Source organism: Corapipo altera, unplaced genomic scaffold, assembly GCF_003945725.1.
Source record: "Corapipo altera isolate COAL_440 unplaced genomic scaffold, ASM394572v1 61411, whole genome shotgun sequence".
Classification (NCBI taxonomy): domain Eukaryota; kingdom Metazoa; phylum Chordata; class Aves; order Passeriformes; family Pipridae; genus Corapipo; species Corapipo altera.
In genome coordinates this window covers 1,493,041-1,513,669 of record NW_020884875.1, presented here as the reverse complement: position 1 = coordinate 1,513,669, position 20,629 = coordinate 1,493,041, and the positions used below count along the sequence as shown (strand labels likewise).

At 38.2% G+C, this 20,629-nt stretch overlaps 1 protein-coding gene across 12 annotated transcripts in view; it reads left to right on the top strand.

Annotated features, from left to right (window-relative positions):
• PRLR (prolactin receptor) overlaps positions 1-20,629 on the top strand; it is a 146,834-nt gene that overhangs the window by 115,238 nt on the left and 10,967 nt on the right. For 8 of the 12 annotated variants that reach the window (XM_027634570.1, XM_027634562.1, XM_027634566.1 and 5 more), the window contains 5 exons: positions 8,746-8,814; positions 13,604-13,717; positions 14,747-14,879; positions 18,321-18,490; positions 19,261-19,427. In XM_027634570.1, the coding sequence (XP_027490371.1) occupies positions 13,648-13,717; positions 14,747-14,879; positions 18,321-18,490; positions 19,261-19,427 (540 nt within the window). In that variant the 5' untranslated portion in view covers positions 8,746-8,814; positions 13,604-13,647. Of the gene's footprint in view, positions 1-4,011; positions 4,528-8,202; positions 8,815-13,415; positions 13,718-14,746; positions 14,905-18,320; positions 18,491-19,260; positions 19,428-20,629 lie in introns of those variants that run through there. The other 4 variants (XM_027634571.1, XM_027634573.1, XM_027634572.1 and 1 more) reach the window with 4 other exon arrangements.

Genomic DNA, 20,629 nt, shown 5'->3' with positions numbered 1-20,629 from the left:
TAGTTTCTAGTAATGGGTTGATTGTATATAAGTATTTAATTCACTAAATGGAGAAAATATGTGAATTCAGTGATATAAAATTGATTTCATATCAGAGTGCATACTAATCAATTTAACTCCATAACAAAACTGACCTTGCAAACTGCTACTAGGCTTTCAGATATCTGCAGGAAAATGCTTGATTCCTGAATAATTTGAGCAAAACTTGTGTCAAATCAGGAGTCACTCCTTAAATTTTTTCAATAATTCACATTCATTTGCTGTGATACTGTTTTAAGACTCCAACTAGTGCTATGTATTTTACATGTAGTTAATCATACTTTGTAGGTATTGTATTTTAAAAAGTCTTCACCTGCTATGATACTTGGGTTTAAAGAAAAGCCATTTAAAGTGTGTAAGTCCCATTGCATTAATCCCAAAGACTGAGAAATCTCGAAAAGTAAGTTGAGATCAATGGGACTCTCAAAGGAGTAAAAGCACGCATACACAGTAGTGGAGAACAGTAGTGGACTGAGGCCATGTGCTTGGTTGCTGAGGCTTGTAAAGTACAAACATGCCTTGAGAAGCACAAACATATGTTTCCTATAGCAGCTCCACCAAAAAATGCACCCATATAGGCTGTGAAATTCTCATAAGAGGGAGTGCGTTTTAGCAGGTGGCATTATCAGATGTGGAGCATGTAAAGAAAATGTAGTAGTAATTATATGAAAATCCATCACTGGAAGAAAATAGGATAACAGATGAAATGCCAGTGGTCTGAATAGCCTTTTCCTGAGATGAAGAGTCTTGCCTTTGCCACATAAAGGATCTTAAAACTGCTTTCCCTTTTCATTTGCATTTGTCCCATGATCACATCATTGACACAGAACAGAGCCTTAACATTATGTTCAAAGAAAATGTGCATGTATATCTAGTTTTACAAATACATCTGCTCAGCATGTGATCCTGTAAAAGGAATAACATTTGTTTACATTTTTGAGTGTTCTAAACTACTTGAAGGACAAGGTGATTGAAGGTTGAGTGTTAAAATTAAATGGAGTAAGCTTAAGCTGACAAGTAAATAAGTTAAGAATAAAGGGTCATAGTATAGCAAAGTGGTCATTACTGTGCACTTTTGGGCTTGGAGATTAACTGTTTGTCTATACTGTTGGATACACAGTTATGAAACTCTTCTAGGCATACACAGGTATAAAAAGTAAGGACTCTTGCTTAAGTCAGAGGTTCTGAGACCTAAAAAACAGTCCATGACCTTTTCCTTTCGTATTCTTCTATGCATACATCAGTGTTTTCAAGTACCAGCTTCACCTTTCAAAGAATGAATTTTGTTTAAAGAGCAGATCAGTTAAAATGGGAAACTGAAATAGTGGAGCAGACTTTGAAATGCAATGTGCATCAACAATTTGCAGAACCACTGTTCTTTTGCACCACTGGAGCTGGAGTGTTCCAGAAATCTCTATTGAAAGCACTGTCCCCTTGATTTGGTTTCCATATTGAAGACTAAATGGACTGTGAGAAGTGGCTAAATGTTGCTGTGTTTATTTAACCTTCCAACAACTGGGACCTCTCTCTTATCTGTAGCGGATAATGCATCATTCTGACTGCACTTACGGATGTATGTTTACATATAAAGATTTCAAAATGCTTCAGCTACCCATCCAAACTGTCTGCGATTGATTCGCCCTCTTAAAGAACTGTGGCTGTTGGTGCTGTTATGAAAGACCACCTTGAGCCAACCCTCAAAAGCTGTTCTTTGTCCGGACACCAGCTTTGCAGGCTGAGTCCCCTACTCTGTCTGAGCTGCATCTGGGACAAAACTCTGTGAAGCAGAAGGAAAGTTACCTCTCCTAATCACTTTCCTGTCTGGTTCTTAGAGCCTTAATATTTTCTGTGTTCTTGAGTCCAGAGTAGAGCAATGGAACTGGGGAAGGGTCTAGAGACTAAGTTTGGTGAGGAGTGACAGAGGGAGCTGGGGGTGTTTAGCCTGGAAAAAAACGAAGCTCAGGAGGGACCTTATTACTCTCTACAACTACCTGAAAGGAGGTTGTGCCCAGGTGAGGGTTGGCCTCTTCTCCCAGAAAGCCACTGACGGGATGAGAGGACATGGCCTCAAGCTGTTCCGGGGAAGGTTTAGGTTAGACATCAGGAAGAATTTCTTCATGGGAAGGGTTGTCAAACACTGGAATGGGCTGCCCAGGGAGGTATTGGAGTCACTATCCTGGAGGTGTTCAAGAAACAACTGGAAGTGGCACTTACATGGTCTAGTTGACAAGGTGGTAATCGATCAAAGGTTTTTTCCAAACTTAATAATTCTGAGCTGCTTTACATCTGCTTTGTCCTGTGTGCTGATGAGGGTCACACAAGACTGGTATCTTGGCAGCTTTGTCAGAGGTGTAACCATCTGCAGGATGCACAAATTTCAGGTGGAAGGAGACCTTAAGGGAGACAGAGATCTGAACTGTTTCAGCTCAACATTTCTACCATGGCCAGTTAAAATAAAAAAACAATCTGAATTGCATTTGGAAGGCTAGTGCCAGCATCTTTAACAATGTCCAATCATATATTCAACATACTGTCAGTGGAGCAACTCAAGGATTAAATTAAAAGATGAGTTTAAAACATGGTTGTGTTATTCTTCATTGATTTTTCCCTTTAAATTATATAAAATGTGCTGTGACCTAGGGCCAAGCAAATTCATACATATGAACATAAAAGGCATTGCTGAAAAGGCAACTTGAAAAGATGCAGGTAACAGTAATGACTGAAGTATGGATCCAAGTTTCAATAGAAATTACTTTTCTATCAGCTGAAAAGGTCAGCCTTTATGCAAGCAAGGATTTAAGAGCCTTGTTGTTATTACCTAAAGTAATACCCACAGTTACAGCATTTTTTCCTCCTGCCATTTCATAAATGTCAGCATAAGGTTTTTATTTCAGGAGTTGTGGAAGAAATATAGTGGATTACACACAAAATGAATGTTTCTACCATGTGAAATATACTTGGGTAACTAGGTGCCTACAAAAAAACCTACAAATTGAAGTTGAATGTACTGGCATATGAAACAAAATGGGTTGATGTTAATTATAGAGGCTGATAGTTGATTTCTAGTGATCTAAATTACCATGCTTAAAATTATTTCAACTTTTGCTAAAATTTCCTAGTTTGCTGCAGTGCCTCGTGAAATCCACCCCACAGAGGGCAAGCTGTTCTTGATACTTATGCCTTTTCTTTCATTCCTTGTAAATATTAAATATTTCTAAAATAAATGTCATTGTTATTTCAGATTTAATAACTTTGAATTGGGGAGGTTTATATTTTTGTGAGATAGCCTTTGTCTGATTAAAAGATGCAGGTCTGACATTTCAGATGCTTGGGCATAAAAAAAATTCATCTTTGTCCACCTGCAATTATTGAAACTTTTGAGGTTTTGTCAGTTTCTTTTAGGTGAAAATCACGTGGGTTTGCTTGCAAGTAGCTCCCACCTTCACACCTTCCCCTAAATTGAATGTATTTTATAATATTGAAGAAGTATGTCATTTCGAAGGCAGAGGACTCTGGTGTTGACGCCAGTGTTCCAAGGTTAAGTCATTACCAAGTATAATAAGGTCTATAAAACTTAGTAATTACTGTACAGACTGTAGGTCCAATCTGATATTGAGTGCAAAGAAGGAGAAATTTCACAGCCAGTGAAGCTGTACGATATACAGTAAATCAAGAACATTTGCTGAAAACAGAGGTGTAGCCTGATGTATTGATACATGGTGTAACCAAAACTCCTTCATTTCATTCTGATTCTTTTTTTCACCAAATAGCAGAAATGAACTGAAGAAAAATGTTGAAGTAGATTTTTCTCTAGTACAGAATATATTTTTTAATCTTCAAAATGTTTTCTTCTTCAAATTCTGTTAAGTAGCCATTTCTTCATTATGTAACCAAGAAGTGTGCCAACTCCACAGAGGAGTAGGGCAAACTGAAATATTCATGTTAAATCTTACTTCAAATTTGGTGTTACAGAAGAGATAAGGGAGAGGCGTTCTTATGTCCTTAGTTTGCTAAATCTAAACACTACCCATAACCTGAAACCTAATGTCCCATATTTAGTTGATCTGTTTGTGAAGCTGTTTGTTTGTCTTTGCTGCACTATAAAGCTTTCTTTTTCTTTGCAAAATTAATTTCTTCAAATAGATTCTTGGCAGATGCTTATTTACTGTCAGGGATGCAATTATTACCTGTCAGAAACATTCAGCAGTAGGAGACACAGTGTTGTCATTGCAGTTTGTAAGGAGCTGAGCGAATGAGTTAATGAATGAATGGGTTAATGAATGAATACATTAATAAATTTACCTTTAACCTCCAGAGATTGCAGTGTTAGTCTTTATTCTGTAAACAAGCACATAAAAATTTCACAGTCTGCAACCTCAGGGTCATTTCCTTAAACTGCAAAAGAAAAGAAAAATCCAAACCACAATTCACTGTGGCTGACAATCTCCAAGGAGTAGCAGCCTGGGATGAAGATGAGGAGTAGATCAGGTTAGTGCTCTACTTCATTGAGTTTATATATTCATCATGAAGAAATCAGACAGGAAATTTGTTCTCCTGATCAAAGGGTGAATTCAATTCCCTCAGAATGCAACTTTCAGGAGCTTCAGTTTTCTTCCACTGCAAAACTAATTTTTTTATTATTATTTTTTATTTTTTTTCCTGGAAGATGACCATCTATGTAGAACTTAACAGGGTTGTGATAGAACAGTATTGATGCTATTACTGGTTTAGCACATAAGTTTGCACATTTAACTTTCGGTAATAAAACTCTCCTCACAAGGAAACTGTGTTTTCCACTGACGTTAGGGATTAATGCCAACTAACCAAACTCCTATGGAGAATAATCCATTATGTGTTAAACATGAGGCTACTCAGGAGTTAGGTACTGGAGGAGATCCACAAAATCCCACCAAGATTTGAGCTAGGCATAATAAAGATACTTCTCTGCATATCCACATATTCCAGTATTAAAGGCAGTATAATGCTTTAAAAGTGCCAAAAGATTCATTATTTTAAGCTCAATAAACTGAAGGCTGAATGTTCAATATTGTGATACTCCCATTATTGTCAGCAATTTCTCTCAAATAATTAGTTTTAGATTATCAGGATAGCATTGTTTCATTCCGTTAGCTAACCAGTGTGCCACTTATCTGTACATGGCATTAGTGGTGGCCTTTAGCATGCAACCACAAAGCTCTTTTATCAACAAGTTTGAAGCTTGGGGAATATGTTTGAAAAATAATAGGACATTGAGTGTTTTTATCAGTTTGATTGGAGTGGTAATTTTTGGTAATTGTGTTCTTTTACAGAATGACTCTACAGTCACTTAAACAATTCAAGTGTAAATGTTCAATATGTACTTGGAAACAGACAAAGAAACACCTTCTTTTACAACCTCATACTGAGGACCTCCTGAAAAAGAGAACACTGAAACAGAAAAACAGTTATTATTCTCTGCTCCCACTGATATTGTTAGTGTTTGAGCATATTTGTGATTGAAGAAGAACATTTGCTCCCCTGCAGCCAGGTTCTTTCCCTTAGAGTCTTTCCACAGTCATAAAGCTTTGCATAGAGACTCCAGACTCAGACTCAGCCAAAATGGGCTGTCTCAGTGAGAGAGACTAAAGAAACTGCTCTGGAGCTAAGGTCACATCCTCCTTCAGCATTACTCTACTGATGCTCGCAGGCACTAGGATCCAGGAGATGCTGCTCCTCCACTCAACCCTATCACCTGTGTTCACCAAGAAAAGTCTATCTGGGTGTGGCATCCAGTGGGTGGAGCTTTGCAACTCAAGTGGAATAATGGAGTACAACCAAAATGACAAGTTCAGCCGATCCTTTACTGCCTGGTGCAAGCAGATTATTTGCTCTTTCCCCCTTCTGTGTCTTTCCTTATTGTCTTGTTCCCTCTAACCTCTCACACTTTTCTCCATTATTGTGTTCCCTTTACTAGTTTCAAAGTCCTGTTCCTTTGCTTCCTCTAAAGTGTTCATAATTTTTGTCTCTCTGCAATAAACCTCCTCACCTCTACACCACCATCTTCTCTCAGAATTGTCAAAATAGCAAGAGTTTCATGCCATTGCATTACTCATTGAAATTTTTGTGTATAATTAAAGATTATCAGAAATTTTTCATCACAGCATGATTTCACTTGAAAAAAAGTAGTTGAAAAAATACTGCAATTATTTTATTAGGTTTTATAAAATATTCTAATGGTAAATTTCAAAACAAAATGCTTTATGTTGATGTTTGGTGTTAGTTATTCATTTTGGAATTTTGAAAATTTGGGTGCATTGGTTGTGGTTGAAAAAAAATTTGTGGCATTCTGAAATTAATTTTCTAAAACTTATCCTTCATAGACAGTTTCCAGTTTATGGGATATTTTGAAAATATTTTACAATTAAAATAATTTTTAGTCTCAAACAAAAAATGTTCGAGTTTTGACCTGCTTTTTAGATCCCTGTCTTCCATTCTGTATTATTAATTGGCTACTTACATTTTTGGATCTTAAGAGCAGAAACTCTTCTTTGTACAGTACCTAAGACAGTGGGATTCTTTCTTTGTTGTCAGGACTATCACAATAAATAATGATTATTTGATGTGGAAATACTTGGATGAAAGTCATTGCCCTGGTTATTGCAGAAGGTTAGGGTGTGTTCTACCATGATCCTTTCCAGTCAGTGATACGATGAAGCCAATGCTTATGGCACTATTGCAACTTTAATAAAAAACATATTTTATGTCAGTCATATTGTGTAAGGATGTATCACTAATTCATAAAGTCACTTCTTGATGAAGGCAGTCTCGAGAGCAGAAAAAAATTTGCTAGGCGGATAGAACTGTATGTTTTGATGCAGTATCAAGTAGTAGAAACCAGAAAAAATGTTATTTTTATTCAGTGATCATAACCATACCTTCATTTGCTCTTAGAACTAGGCTTCCCTTTAAGTGTTAAGCAACTGCATTATTTTTAAAATGTCTCTGTGAAGCAATCTAGATCTGAGGCAGAATTTTGAGAAAATTCTATTTAGTCCATTTCTAGTCAGTGTTCCCAGCATGCACACTGTCAGCCAGATTTCTGTACTCTCTAAAGCAGAAAGCATTTATTGAGCTCCATCTTTAAACTACACTTTACCTTGTGTCATGGTTGAGTAACTGCAAACATTATTTCTGCCATATTCAGTTGTATGTTATTGATGCCATTTTAAATATGCACATAAAAAAGAAACCATTTATCGCCCTCAATTAAATCCGTTCCTCTGTAATGGCATAATGTCTAGCTGCCAAATAACTTCATGGTATTTTTATTGCTCTCATTAGCTTTACTGAAATGGAGCCAAACAAAAGAATACCGTGGTAACTGAGTAATATGTCTTTCCACCTGGTCTCCAGGAGACACAGTATATTCTTAATGTTAGTTAGAAAATATTCTAGTTTATTTCAAATTGTTTATGGAGAGATTTCTGTCAGAAATAGTGTGGTGAAGTTAGTAATTTCAAAGCTAATAATTTAATTAATTAAAGAGTTTTTGTTGCTCTGTCAGATAAGTTGCCCACTGAAGTTCATCTAAGTTCTTTCTTCACAGAATAGTGTGTTTGGATGGAATGACAAAGAGCAAGTAGTTAAACTTGATGGGGTATTTTTTGGTGAAATGTTGCATGTCAGTCTGTTAGAGCCAGTTGAATCAGATAATCCCATAAATGTGGGGCTGCTTTAGGTCCATATCCTCAATTTCTGCCTGTAGCAAAGCTGAGCAGCTGCTCCCAAAGGGTGGGTGCATGGGCACAAAAACCGCACAGGGGTAATGCACATCAGTGAAGCCGTAACATTTGCGTGTAACATATACATTTACACATATGTGTGTGCATCTGCACACAAAAAATGGCTTGCTGTAGTAGCTGCTCCTGGATGCTTAGGTGACCCAGTAGCTGGCCCCAGATCCCCTGGTCTCCCCAGTTGCAGGGGAGCTGCGTTTGAGCCTGGAGGTTTTGCAATCCCTCTCTTCTCCACTGGCTAATCCAGCTGAAAGTTCCATAGCATCCAAACATACCACTCAAAACAGTCCATGCAGACAGAAGATAGTTAGAAATAGGATTTAATGAGAGCATAGGGCAGACCTCAGTGATCAGGCACACATTTCAATCTGACAAGCCACCGGTTTTCCCATGCTTGTTTCTCCCCAGTCCACTTTGATCCTTTCCTTTCCTCCCTACATTCTTTCCCCTCAGGCATCACTTAATGTGTGCTATACCTCCTTCAGTCAATGAGGCATGTGGGGAAGGGATTTTGTTTGATGGGTTCCACACAAGGACTGTGCTTTATTAGTCAGGTGAAGCTCATTCCCTGCACCCCATGTTCACTAATTACACTGCTAGAGCTGTCAGTTTTTGTCTGATCCTGGCCCGGCCTGTGTAGATGTTGATTAGCCTTGAAGTAGCCTAGCACAGCCTACTAGTAAGTTTAAACTGCGTCTGAAGTTGCTACAAAATTCTCTGCTTTTATTGAAACAGATAAAGGAAAGGATATACAGTAACACGGTATTTTACCTCAGTCTCTATTGCTCTCAATGTTTGAATGTATTGACTTAAGGTTTCAGTATCTACAGCAGCTAATACAAAGAGTGACATTTTTTCTCCCTATGTTTTAGGAATAAAGTAGTGATACTTCCAGCAATATACTAATCCCAGATTTCTTTTTCTTTTGCAGCCTATGAAGTGATCTGACATATATGAAAGAGAGGAATCAAAAGCTTCCTTACATACATGAATCTTTTAGGTAGGAAATTCAACTGTATATTTCATGACTATTCTGTATACGAAGAATATTTAAAATTATTGTAGGAAGATAACTGTGGGGTTGGGCTTGATAATTGGTAGAGATTAATTTCCATCATATTTCAAGTTCTAATGTAAATTCTAGCTTTCAGACTCTAAAATTTTACTCTTTAGAGCTTATGATTTTCTTTTCTGTAGAAGACAGCTGTAAAAATAATAATCCTGCAATCATGGCTAAACATTCAAACCACCAGGGAAGAAAGTGGAATATTCAGGGGCTGTGAAACTGGTAGATAAAGATTGCTATTGTTAGGTAAATCATGTTTTAGTAGGAAAACAAAGGCAGTAGAGGTGGCATTTAGAAAAGAAAAGAAAAATTGTAGTAAATGATCGTTTTTTAGCTTCTGTTAAACTTATGAGTCTGAGCAAAGCACTTGGTTATTTTGTGTTTTCGTTCTGCATCTGTAAAGTAAGGATAATGGCACTTCCTTCTTGTCATGGCTTGCTTTTTTTTTTTCTTTGTCAATTTAAATGGTGAGAGTTTTTAGGAGAGTTTCAAGCTCAGTTCTGTAAAATAAATAGAAGCGAAGAGCATAAATACTATGATGGAGAAGGTGAGGGCCTAAACTATTTTCAAGAATTTGTGTTTTCATGATTTTTCTTTTTCAAAAATTAATCAAGTCTTTCAGATGGAGAAACATATCTCCATGTGTGAGGACAGTTGTTCCATTCATCATCACATCTTGACTGCTAATCAAAGGAAGGGTTGCAAAGAGATATTAGGAGGTCAAGGTGGTTTGTTTAGGAGAGAAATTTAGGAAAAATATATTATAACCCATGTATAGGCTTTTCAGAGGAAATCTAAAAGACCTTTACGTTGCTCCCATTTTATGCAACACAGAAATATGAAGTCCTTAGTCCCAATAAATTAACTGGATGTCAAGGTTCCCTTACATAGCCAACAGCAGGTACTAAGCATCCTCACAAAGTACTCCACAGAAGCTATGTGCTAAGTAGCCACCTGGAATCAGTCACAAGAAATTCAGATCAGAGATATGTCTGAATTCCATAAATTCTCTGGAGCCTGTACCTCACCATGAAGGCCATGCTGGGTGCCTGAGGGATTCAGAGTTCTGAGACATCCAATTAGGGCTCATTCAGAGAGAGAAAGCAGAGCTCTTGTCACACTGCACACCTACAACTTTTAATTTACAGTATAATCCCAACCATCACTGTCATTCAGAAACACATCTAGCAATAACAGTGTTCAAATCATGGCTAGGAACATGTATCTGTGTTGACATTTGAGATCTCTGCGTGGGAAGGCAGACTCATGCAGTATCCACAGTATAGTTGAATGTTCTGGATGGTCAAACAGACTGTCACATTCTTGCTTTATTATGTTCTTTGCCTGTGCTTGGTTTCATATAGCTGTAGTTAAGCCTTTCAAATGGTAATGAACTCTGGTGTTTTGTGAACTCCTTGATCTACCTTCCCCCAGGCTGAAAGATGAAGATTGTTTATCATCATGACTAGTGAGAATGTGAAACTTTTTCAGTACGTTTTGGTAAAGTACTTTTGGCTTCTGATTTATTTAGCCGCAAAAGCAGAACTTATGATGGACATAATGTCATTGCCATTGGCTGATACACAGTTGTTCCTGTTCCTGCAAGCCTGAAAGCATTGCAGCAAGAAAATTTTTCCATCTGTGCAGAATTGAGTAAAGACTTCTCTGACAACCTCAAGAAATTTGTCCATCAGCATAGCCAAGAAAGAAAGAAAAGAATGCAAGAACAAAAAGTCAGTTAGGACAAGACCGTTTGTCTCTCAACCATGCTCCACAGCACCTGATTTCAGTACTGGTGTTTAGCTTTCAGCTTCATCTAGTAGCATTGTCAGCACAGTTTTCAGACCTACAATTTCATTATATTATCAGTTCCACAGTAGCATTGTTTTATAGGAACATCTAACTCTTCTGTGCATTTTAATGCTGCTGTAATAGTTTCCATTTCCGTCAAGGAGCACTGTTTTCCAGTGTGTGATGTGCAGCTGTTGAATACTATATAACAGCTGTGTTAAAAGGGAGAAATTCAGCTGGAATGTCAGAATGCAATAACTTGGTTGGACTTAAATCAAAACCTTCAAAAGGAGGCATATGATCTTTTAATTATCAGTTATTCAACCCTTGGTTTTGCATGACTTTGTGGCAAATCAGTGTCCACTGTATCCCTTATAAAAGAATGCATTCAGACCTAAAAGTGAGGCATTCCCTCACAGCATCTTCAGAAATGCTTGTTGCCCTTTTATGAAAACATTTTCATGTCATAGATAGGGGAGATGATGCATTTTTGATACAGTTATGACGAAGGGCTGTTATCTATTTTATTTAAGCAAGTATTTAAAAAAAAAAAAGACATCTCTTCAGAAGCCTTATAAACTCTATTTGAATCACAAATTCCAAATACCAGGCAACCATGGAAACATTCTTATTTCCCCTCTTTTGATGCTTATCTCCTGCTACGTTTATAGGCGACAACCACCCTTGCACGGAGTACAAAGCCAATTCTTTTAAATTGACATCATGAGACAGCCTCTGTGTCATGATTGTAGCTGTGTTCTAAATCTGTTCTAAATCTGGTCTGGTTTTTTTCCAAGTATAGGTGACGAGAATTGTACGTGGAGCCTACTGTGTGGCACTAACAGGTCCATATTCCTCCCCTGTATATCTCCTGTTTGTTTTCACAGCCACATTGCAGAAGTGATTCACAATCATCTCATTTTCAAATGCTCCCAAGGAAGAAGTACTTGGTTTTAAATGCATTAATTTCTTCCTCTTTCTATTAATTTGGTTCTTTAGGTCTTCAGTTTCCAAAATTATCCCATTTTACTTTCAAGAGTGCTCTAATAGAGATCTTTTGTTATACCTCTCCTTTGTTGTATTGAAAAATTTCAATCTTTTAGCCAGTATAATCAGTTTTTCTTACCTGTCAATTCTTCACACAGAAAAGATGTGTCTGTAAAAGTAAAAAAAAAATCATGGTACCAGTTATCTTATAGGGAATCACATTAAGACTCTGAGTTTGAAAGTGCTGTATTTTGCAAATGTTTCAACTATTTTTAGAAATAGTGAAATATTTTAAATGGTATCATATGAAATAACTACTGTTTATAGTTCATTATTTCACCTTCGCTTGAGAAAAATGTGCCTTGTATGAGCACAGTCAACTGTGTCCCTCATTATAAAACACCAAGTTTTCAACTAATTTCTAAAAGTAAGCACTAACATTTTTGCCTGCCATTTGTTTACAGTACTAAAATTTTCATGTGCTTGCTCAAAACCTGCCTACATATGCACAGAATGCTCTGAGTGAGTCTAAAACTAACCCATATGTGATTTTCTAGCGTGTACCTCAGTTACGGGTGTGAAATGTGCCTGGATATTTGGAAGTGTATATGGAAATGTAGCCAACTGTTGTTCTTTTCCTCACTGTCCGCAGTAAACATGTTTTAGACTCAGTTAAATTAACTGATACTTCATTTGCCTTTGTGCTGGAAAAACATTTGTATGATGATGGATTATAGTTTCTTGATACAGAAAATGAATTGCATGCTGAAAATTGAGTCATCTGATGAACCGCGAAGAATTTTTCCTCACCGAAGGCACAGCTTGTTGTCATGCTGTGCTACACTGGATGGGTTGGAAGCATACAAGTGCCTGTCAGATGTGTTTTGTGGGAGTGGAAAGCTGAGATAAGGAGCCTGCTATTTAGCTGGTAAATTGTTCTTCTTTAGTTTCAAGGAGTGAGGCTGGCTACTGAGAAGCTAATAGCCGACTGCAGTCATCATTTCCAAACAGGAAGCATATTGGTGGGAGAAGCAGCAGGTTTGCCTTAATTGGTACTGTCTTTCCTTCAGGCTAAGCAAACAGATTCAGCAACAACAGTCTCCAGAGCACCCAGTCATAGCCTGAATTCTGAGGACATCTAGTGGTGCCAGCCCACTGCAGGGACTGGGTCTTTGTCACAGCTGGTGGCTTTCCAAGTGCACGTGTTTTTCTGCCGTTCTACAGCATTAGCCTTTACAGGTTGAAGACAGAGGGATAATTGCATCCCATCTTGCATTTTCACACAGTAAATTAGCTGTGACATTATGTCACTTGTCCCTTGGTTTCTTTTCTTTGATTTTGACATTTCCATTTCACTGCAAAATCCAATGCAGTAAAAACAATGAATTAAATGCACAGAAACAGTAGCATTCTTCAGCTCAGGTGATCCTGAATTCAATATCAACAGTCTCAAATATTCAGAAGTCATGAGATTAGATCAAAAATCAAAACCTTCTAAAAAAATGTTAGACTTTTTCTATTTGCCTTCTGTTCTCAGGAGTTTCAGTGTTCGAATATATTGGCATCTTCTTTGTATCAATAGGGATAAAAGTGTATTTTTGTTACCAAAAAGCTGGTTTCTCTGGTGAATTAATGACTGTAAAAGTTAGAACTCTAAGATAAGCACCGGGTATCCCAAGATGTCAAATAAATATGCAAGAGTTGTTAATGCTATGACATTGTAATCCTAGCACTGCTAACCATTCAAGGACCTTTGGGAAAACCTTCTTGCTACTCGGAGATTCAGGTTTTCACCTTCTGAAGTGGAACTGTAGGTGTTGCCACACCTTTTTGAGAGAACAAGAATCAATTAGCTGCAATTCAAAAAGGACTTTGATCAAGTCAAGTAGTACATATTATACGTTAAGCAATGTTATTGACTGTTGCATGTCGGTGTGTTTTTCAGTGAGCCTCTGATCTGATATTTCCTCCTGAGGAGAAGCAGACATCATGAAGCAGAGATTCATTTCATCAGTTCAAATTATTTTGCAACTTACTCTTACTACAGCAGGTCTGACAGGTGAGTACAACCCTTCCTGAAACACTTGTTTTTCCTTAAAACACTTTCTTTAGAAAAGTATGAAGCTTTACCCAATCTATCTTGACCACCAGTGGAGCCTGGACCTATTTAAAGTACTTTCTTCTGAAGTTTTTTATGGCATTTTGAAAATGGCTTGAGTCCTTTTTTCATATACAGTATTAATTTAAGGACTGTGTGGTGGCAGTGATGAAAGACACTCACTCCACCCCTACATTTACTTCATCCTTGTCACCTTCTGGGAAATTAGCATCATATGAATAGTCACACTATTTGAGATAGTGATATGGAACTTTAATGAAATAAAGGTAAGCTTAAGTTGAAAGATCACATGCTTTTCATGTCAAAATACACGTAAATTAGTGGTCTGTGCTTTTGATATAACCTAATGACAGGTAGTCTTAACGAGAAATATTCTTAAATGTATTTGGATTACCAGTGAATATCCGACTAATTAATGAGTACATTCAGGTTGCTAGTACACAAAAATAATCATTTAGCCTGTTGATTTCTTTCTTTTTGTCTAACCTGTAGTTTACCCTAACTATGCACAAATAGTGAAATTTTAGTCCTGTTGTAAAGTTGAAGGTGAAATTTAATTTTAAGATGATCTGAAGATTAAAAAAATCAATGTTTTAGAAAAAAACCGCAAAGGTCATATATTTACTTCCAGTCATTGCAATTTACTTTGGAGATAAATATACAGTTTTTGAGTTTAGGCAAAAATAAAAATTTCATATTAAAAAGAGAAGCAAAATAATTTTAGTAGTTATTTTAGAAGTTTGAGGTAAAAATATATTTTTATATATTTTTACATATCTATATATACTTTTCTGAGAATTTTGATCCTTTTTCCAGGCAGATTTATTTGCCCAATTCAGTCGATAGTTTCGCATAATTTTATTGTCTTCAAAAAAGCACTCCTTGGTGGCTGGGCTTATCACTCAGCAATAAAACCCAAAAACATTGTCCTCCTCTAATATAACTAACTGTATTTTTGTACTTCCCTAGGTCAGTCATACCCTGGCAAACCTAAGATAATAAGATGTCGTTCTCTAGAAAAGGAAACCTTTTCTTGTTGGTGGAAGCCTGGCTCAGATGGAGGCCTTCCTACCAATTACACCCTGTTCTACAGCAAGGACAGGTAACAAGTGGTGCATACATATTCTGTAAGTGATCAAGTGATGGTTATGACAGAATAAGGGAATGATAACATTAATTTGTAAAGTTGTTTTTATGAATCTGTGTTAACCTCAGATGGCCAACAAGGGCTGCATGAGATGAATGGCTTCCCTTGTAAGAAGAAAACATGACCACTGCTGGTCTCAAAACTTCAGCCTGTCCCTACTAAAACTCATCCAACCTGAAATCCCACTGAAGAAGTGCTGGAAAAGGCATATTTGTCCATCTTATCAGGAGGCACACAGCTTTTAGCTGAATGAAGTCTTCTCTGAGGAGTGGAGCATCAAGGCATGGAGCAGTGAGGATCCCATCCAGAGCCCATCACTCCCCCTTGGCTAGGGAGCAGGGCAGAGTGGGGGGACAGGGATAGACTGAGACCAGGCTGGGTCAGTACATCAGCACATTGGCTGGCACAAGCTGGCTAGGAGGGACCATGGAAGTGCAGGGCCATGGGGACCTGGAGACCATCTCTGATGCAACAGGCTGGAACAGGGACAAGGGGCCCTGGGGGTGCCTGGGGAGGCTGGGCAGAAGCAGTCAGGGCTGAGGGTTCCCTTGGGTCCCTGCCAAAGAGGCTGTCCATTAGCATGCCCAGCAAAACCCCACCTGGAGTATAGAGAGTAATTGTTTCCCCTCTTGGAAATGTAGCCAATTTCCTGGTTCCCAAAATGGAATGAAATCAGATCTGTGTGTCACTTCTCAAAGTTGCTGTTTTAGTAAAGTCTGTGACTCCTTCATCCTGTTTAGGAATAAAATGTGTATATGTTTGGCAACTTTGCTTAACCTGTGTATCTTTGTATAACTATACTTTTTTTCCTGAAAACAAGAGGTCTTTGAACAGGGCCAAGCAGGCAGGGTGGCTCAGAGATTAAATTTCTTTGAATAAATCCAGTGAGGTTCAGAATAGATAAGGTAAAGCCTCAGACATCCCTACTTCAATTAAATAAATTCCAAATAATTTGGTATTAATTGAGCAGAAAAGATGCAGCCTTTAATAAAGTTACCACACTCAACAATGATCTAAGAGCTTTTATTTTATTAAAGCCCTGATGTTTCAGTCTTCATCAAAACAAATTTTAATGAGCGTTTCAAGTTATATGTATCATTGCCCGGAACAGCCCTGTCTAGGGAGGGTTAGGAGTGCTTATCCATTTCATTAAATCTGCTGAACACAGACACTGCCAAGCACTCTAGATCTGGGCCACAACTGCATTTCTAGACTCATTGTCTCTCAGGTACTATCCTCTTACTCACATCTTTTCTTCGAGAACTGTGACGAAATTGCCTGGAAACTAAGAGATATTATTAGTGGTGTCTAGAGCATGGAAACTAAGAGATATTATTAGTGGTGTCTAGAGCATAAGAGTGGGACTAACATGCATTCTTGCACCACATCAGCTGGTGCTTTCGGTTGTGTAATTCTTCACACTTGGGGTATGCTGTGAGTACATCACCCAGTTCAGCTTTAATCGAGTACAAAACTATCCCTCTCCTGAAAAAGCTGAAGACCCATATAAAAATAATTTCTAAGAGACCATGAACTAATAAGATTTTTTTTCTTTTGAGATAGTTGTGATAATGATCATGTTAAGAACCAGGTAAATTAACATCAGGAGTCATAGAACAGATCATCTTCAGTGTGACCACACAGCATGTACAGGACAACCAAGGGATCAGGCCCGGCTACCATGCACTTAGGAAAGGCAGGTCCTGCCTGACCAACCTGATCTCCTTTTATGACCAGTTGACCCACCTGGTGGATGAGGGAAACGCTGTGGATGTAGTCTTCCTGGACTTCAGCAAAGCCTTTGACACCGTCTCCCAAAGATACCCCTGAAGCCCACGGCTTGGACAGGGGCACTCTGTGCTGGGTTAGGAACTGGCTGGAGGGCCGGGCCCAGAGAGTGGTGGTGAACGGTGCTGCATCCAGTTGGCGGTCGGTCACTAGTGGTGTCCCCCAGGGATCAGTGTTGGGCCCAGTTCTGTTTAACATCTTTATTGGTGGTTTGGATGAGGGGACCAAGTGCGCTCTCAGCCAGTTCACAGATGACACCAGGTAGCAGGAAGTGTTGATATGCTGGAGCGTAGGAAGGCTCTGCAGAGGGATCAGGACAGCTGGATTGATGGGCCAAGGCCGATAGGATGAGGTTCAACAAGGCCAAATGCCAGGTCCTGCCCTTAGGTCGCAACAACCCAGGCTACACTACAGGACTGGGGAAGAATAACTGGAAAATCACACAGCAGAAAAGGACCTCGGGATGCTGTTTGACAGTGGCTGAACATAAGCCAGCGCATGCACAAGTGGTCAAGAAAGGCAATGGCATCCTGGCTTGTGTCACAAGCAGGGTGGCCAGCAGGACCAGGGCAGTGATCGGGCATTGGTGAAGCCTCACCTCGAGTGCTGTGTCCAGTTCTGGGCACTTCAGTTCAGGATGGACATTGAGGTGCTGGAGTGAGACCAGAGAAGAGCGGCAGAGCTGGAGCACAAGCCCTGTAAGGAGTGACTGAGGGAGCTGGGGGTGTTTAGCCTGGAGAAAAGGAGGCTTGGGGGCCCTTATCATTCTCTACAATGACCTGAAAAGAGTTTGTAGTGAGATGAGTGTTGGCCTCTTCTCACATAACTAGAGACAGGATGATAGGAAATAGCCTCAGGCTGTGCCAGGGGAGTTTCAGGTTCACCATCAGGAAGAATTTCTTCATGTAAAGGGTGTTTAAACATTGGAATGAACTGTCCAGGGAGGTGGTAGAGTCACCATTCCTGGAGGTGTTCCAAGAAATGACTGGATGTGGCACTCAGTCTCATGGTCTAGTTGAAAAGGTGGAGATGGGTCAAAAGTTGGACTCAATGATCTCTGAGGTCTTTCCCAGCCTAAATGCTACTGTGATCTTGCTGAAAACAAACTAATCAATAAAACAGTCCTCTGCCTTAGGGCCCATCTGCCTTATTTCCAGGGGTAATACACAAAGAAGATGTTTAGCAACTTTTCTTATTTAGTCCAAGTGAATGTCTTTACTTTCCCTTTTACTTGTTTATAAATATTGTTAAAATTGCCTTGTGCTGTCTCTGGAAATTTCTCTTTCCGTTCTTTTGTTGACATTCCTATGTATAAAAAAAAGGAGTGAGAGCACTCATCCAGAAAAACTACAGTAAAAATAGCAGTGAAGCACTTATAGCAATAGCATTTGATACCAAAATGTTTCCCAGAGTTGAGATTATATGTATTATATACAATTATTATATTGTCATGTAATAGAATTATATTATGTATCTATATATAAAAATAATATGATTATATATAACCATTTCAAATTTCTCTGCTGAACCTAGGCCATTACTAGAATATTATAAAACCTGCTTTGCTTTATTTCCTGAACTTTTAACTTTTAAATCATTTTATTTCAGTGAAGAAAAAATCTATGAATGTCCAGACTACCAAGCATCAGGTCCCAATTCCTGCTACTTTGATAAAAACCACACTAATCCCTGGACAACATATATTATCACTGTAATGGCAACGAATGAGATTGGAAGTAACAGCTCAGACCCTCAGTATGTGGATGTAACCTCCATAGGTAAAAAGAGAAGAATAAAATGGAAAACAAGCTAGTTGGAGATGTATGCAGTTTTTAATACCAGAACAAGTAGTGGTGAAAGATTTGTTTCCTCATGATGTGAAACTTGATATGGAGAAGTGTTTATCTACAGATGATCTAAAATATGCATTTTAAATTTATGTGAAAACTGCATTTTACTTATGAATTAAGTAACTACATATTTTATTACCATTTTAACTTTGGCTTAAAAATTGGCTGCAGTTTGTAGCTGTCTCCAGTATTTCAGTTAGACTCAATGCAGATTATAAAATTTTCATTAGGTTGAGCTACCTAAATTTTCCAAATGTGAACATCTTTATGGCTGCTGGCATTGAAGTCTCAGGAGGGTAAAAATAACTGCCTGAGCTTTTTGTAGTATTTAATATTCGCAGCTCTGTTCTGCTTTCTGCATACACATGATGTACACCTTATAATGATAATGTACTTAGTTGGTTTAGCTATGAAATATTTGATATTTTAGTTTTGCAAGAGTGGCCTAATGAAATTATGATTTGATTTCCTTAGCCTGACAAGTTCAGAGTAAAGTCTAAGATTTGCTGATACTGGTGGATCAGTAGCTGGTTAAACTTGCTAGGGAGAAAGGAAAAATAAAAGGCTATTGTACTATTCCCTTACAGAAGTGCTGAATGATCTGAAATTAATGTGATGAAATACAAAACCATAAAGGAGGTGCCTCTTCTGAGGGAAAATTAAGTTATTAATGGCACGCTTTTCATTCATTTATACAGTTCAGCCAGATGCTCCTGTGAACCTCTCTCTAGAAACAAAAACATCTGCTAGTATAACATACCTTTGGGCAAAATGGTCTCCACCTCCATTAGCTGCTGTCAGCTCTAATTCACATCTATATCACTATGAGCTACGACTTAAACCTGAGGAAAAGGAAGAGTGGGAGGTAATTGAAAAGTATATTTATTGTATAAATGCTCTATTCAGTGAGTTCTCTTGTCTCAATTTAACTGATATAATAAAAATTTTAGTTTCTGTAAGGGTAGAAAAATTAATGGAACCAAATCTGAAAGAAAAATACTGTAGTGGTTTGTGAAATTCAATGTGTTTGCATAATCATCCTAATGTCATATACTGCAAAACCCTATTTAGTCCACTGATCTAATATTTATTTGTAATGATCCCACATGTGACAATAAAAGACTGTACAGTTCATATAGTTTAAAACAAATCCAGATCAAAACAGTTTATTAATTCATTAATAAATTAATCACTTAACTATGCAGCACTCAGCAATCACTCAGCAATGCAATAGGTGAATCACAATACTGGGCACTCAAAATTGTTACTAGGCATCTACAAATTTATAAACACATTTCTATAACTAGTCCCAGACATATATACACTATACACAGAAATTCCCCTCTCCCAGGAAGGGTAGGTTACAAGCATACTCTCCTCCCTCTCCTATTTATACCCACTTCTGTGGGTGACATGGATGCTTTAACATCATGTGAACTCATGTCCCTTCTTACAGTATCCTAAGACACGCATCAGTGAGAAAGGAGCCACATGGTCACATGCAGACACCCAGGTGTGGCTTCCTGCCTGCTGCAGCCCACGCTGTCTGGAGAGAAGCTACTCTCAGCATCAGAGAGGGAGGCTGCTCTGGCTGGCCCAGGGAGAGGTCATGATGCTGACAGAGCAACTTTTGAGAGCATCAAACTACACTTCAGCTACTGCTGAAGTTTCCAGTGCCTCACCCACTATTACAAGTTTTCTTGTTTATTTATTAGTGGTTTTCAAGTTTAACCTTGAGAAGTCTCTCTGTTGCTCCCTAATTATTATTTATTTGGGTTGAGAGTTGTCATCATACTCTTCAGTGTAATCAGTTGGAGGCAACCCACCAGTCAGAAATTTTGGTGTCCTACTCGCACACACCATTTCCATTGACATTTCCCCACCATAGGAATATTCCCACAGCTGAGGTTTCAGGATAAATTATCATTCTTAAAGCTATAGTCAAATGTCCTCAATGCTACCTAAATTGTCGATGCCTTAATGATGGAGAAAGCTATGTGTTTTGAAAGAGTTCTGAAGAGAAATTCAAAGGACCTGAAAAATGCACTTAAAGCCACTGAGAAGAAT